The following is a 2,944-nucleotide window of genomic DNA, read 5'->3' on the forward strand; positions in this document are numbered from 1 at the left end:
ATTATTTACTGAAAATGAAAAACTATGTTATGCAGTTCATAAAAAATGGTTGAACAATTAGCTAATAAATGAGATATTTTATGCAGGCAGCTATACTACATGCAAAATTTGACAAAGAATAAGAATATTTACAATTACATTCATAATACCAGTAGATTTACAGTAGCAAGTGCGAGTGGGAACCTTCAAGCAGAAACTCACACCAGAAGGATTTGTTCAGGCTTGTTGCCTAGTGCTTAGTATTATGAGCAGCAAGAAGAAAGCTTTATTCTGTTTGGACTTAACATTTTCTGTAGGAGCTTTTCCATAGAATTTTTCATCTCTGAATTTCTCAAAGTATATATTAAAGGATTCAACATGGGAGTGACAATGGTATAAACTACAGTGATGGATTTATCAATAGGAAAACTAGAAACAGGTCTAACATACATGAAAATACAGGGAACAAAAAAGAGAAAAACCACAGTGATATGGGAAATGCAGGTGGACAGAGCTTTGCGCCTCCCTTCCTTACTGTGATTCTGGAGAGATCTTAGGATTATTGCATAAGAAAGTAGGAGTAAGAAAAAGATGACAATACACATGACTCCACCATTAGCAATGATAGTGAGGCCAAGGAAGTAGGTGTCAGTACATGCAAGTAGTAATAATGGGTATATGTCACAGCCAAAGTGGTCAATGATATTGGGACCGCAGAAAGGAAGATTATATACAGCAAGAACTTGAAACAAAGAATGTACAAAACCTCCCACCCAGGCCATCACCAAGAAAAGAATACATACCCGTCGATTCATGATAATCAAATAATGCAGTGGCTTACAGATGGCCACATAGCGATCAAAGGCCATTGCCACCAGAATGACAATGTCAACCGCACCAAACCAATGCTCTATAAAGAGCTGGCTTATGCAAGCACTGAAGGAGATGGTCTTTTTTTCACGGAGCAAGTCTGCAATCAACTTGGGTGAGATGGCAGTGGAATAAACAGCATCCATGAGTGACAGAGAGGCAAGGAAGAAGTACATTGGGGAGCCCAAGGAAGGGCTGGCAATCACTGTCCCTACGATGAGCAGGTTGCCCACCATTGTTGCAATGTACATCAGTGAAAACATAACAAATAAAGCTTTTTGCCCAGCAGGATCCTGAGTGAAGCCCAGCAGGACAAATTCTGTGACATTGTTGCTCTGGCCCATTTATTCATCAATCAGGCTTCTTTCAGACAAAGATCTCTGGAGAATAAGATCTCCCATGACCTGTTAACAGGATCATGAGTCCATTCTATCATTGATCATATAGTGCCTTTACAGTAGTTAACCAATAGTAGGCATTTAATAAATATATATTGACTTCATCTTGTAACAAGCTTCACTTGTTTCCTGACAAATCTCTGAGTGCTAAGGTTATCAAAATAACAGCAGATGTCTAGATAGAAATGCAGGTAGAGATATTTCTGTTATCCATAAACAGTTATTTAAAACACATTACACTTTGGCCTTAATACACCAATCATAGAAATGGTTTCTTCTAAAGAAACTTGATAAATGGTTGTGCCATTAAACCCTTAGTTTATCAACTAAGAAAGAGCAACCTTTTTAGAAGGTAATATCTGTGAAAAAAACATTTTAATATTTCAACTTCTGTGGTACCCACATTAGCACTGGTCCTTGAGTATCTGCATCAAGCCTATAATATTGTACTCTTCAATGTAGACACTACACCCCACAAGATAATTGTATGTGTCTGAATTTAAATAACTAAGTAGATTTTTGAATTACATCAAACATTCAAATATTATCCAGAAACTATTACCTGCAACCTGTTTGAATTGCTTTATCTTCTGCTGTCATATTTTCCTAGGTACGGTTCCATTTCACTCTTGCTTATATACTAATTAGTAACATAACTATATATAATAGCAGGATTTCCAAAATTATTTTTACTTTACCTGAACTAAACCATGGCTCCTAAGAAACCCTGCATCTGCAGAAATAATATTTTTCCAGAATTCTCAGAAATGGCTATGCAGAGAGACAGAGAGAAAAACTGAAAAAGAGAGATTTAATAGTAGGAATATATTTTTAATCTTAATATTAAATAAGATTTAATTTAGTCTTAATTATTTTTAGAATTTAGGATAAAGACCTTGAGAGTCCCCACAAAGGAATTCATTGTCCAGGACACCAAAAGCAGAACACTCAAAAAAACCACAAACTAGAGCATGAAGGCATGGGCTGGGTTCATTCTCTAAGCATAATTAGAAATATATACCTCTCTGTGTGTCCTAAAACACCAGTATTAAACCATACTTCAGAATCTTTCCCAGTCTCACAGTCTCTAATTGTCTATACTCTGTTACTTATGAGCTCAGCCCTATCTCTTTTGTTGTAATATATTTTTACACATTTATACAATGTTACTAAATTTATCATGGCTTCCTGAATGTTATCAATAATGTAAAATGGATTTTAATAACTACTGTGACCAAAAATTACTCTAATTATATTTTGTATACAGTGTAGCAAGAAAGAATCTGAGAAATACTTGAATAGAAAAGGAGCAGTGATGAAAGCTGTGGACATGAAGTCACACACCTGGTTACAGCATTAGATGCATTCAGATAGTACCATCCTGATCTTGGCCATCATAGTAAGTCTCCCTCTGCTTCTGATTCACCATGTGTATGACAGTGGCTTCCAAGTTATCCTTCTCCAAGAATAGTCTGATAGTGTTCTTATTTTCCTAGGGAGTGCCTAAAGCATGGCTCAGCACTTCAGACATCTCATAGGTGGCTATGATTATTATTCTTGGATGTTTCACTGTGTGAATCAACTGCAAATAAGTCATAAAATAAGCAAGAATGAAGACCAAAGTGTGGACACTGTGCACCTTCTTAGAATTGGGAACAAAACACCCAGGGAAGGAGTTACAGAGACAAAGTTCGTAG

The 2,944-nt window shown here is 36.3% G+C and overlaps 1 protein-coding gene across 1 annotated transcript; it reads right to left on the reverse strand.

Moving 5' to 3' along the window:
* Nucleotides 1–242: 242 nt before the first annotated feature.
* LOC110289402 (olfactory receptor 4A5-like) lies at nt 243–1,193 on the reverse strand. The gene has a single exon (XM_021155593.1). It carries the CDS (start codon nt 1,191–1,193, stop codon nt 243–245), a length of 951 nt encoding a protein of 316 aa, XP_021011252.1.
* Between the last annotated feature and the right edge of the window lie 1,751 nt (nt 1,194–2,944).

The sequence above is a fragment of the Mus caroli genome, chromosome 2, assembly GCF_900094665.2.
Source record: "Mus caroli chromosome 2, CAROLI_EIJ_v1.1, whole genome shotgun sequence".
NCBI classification, from domain to species: Eukaryota; Metazoa; Chordata; class Mammalia; order Rodentia; family Muridae; genus Mus; species Mus caroli.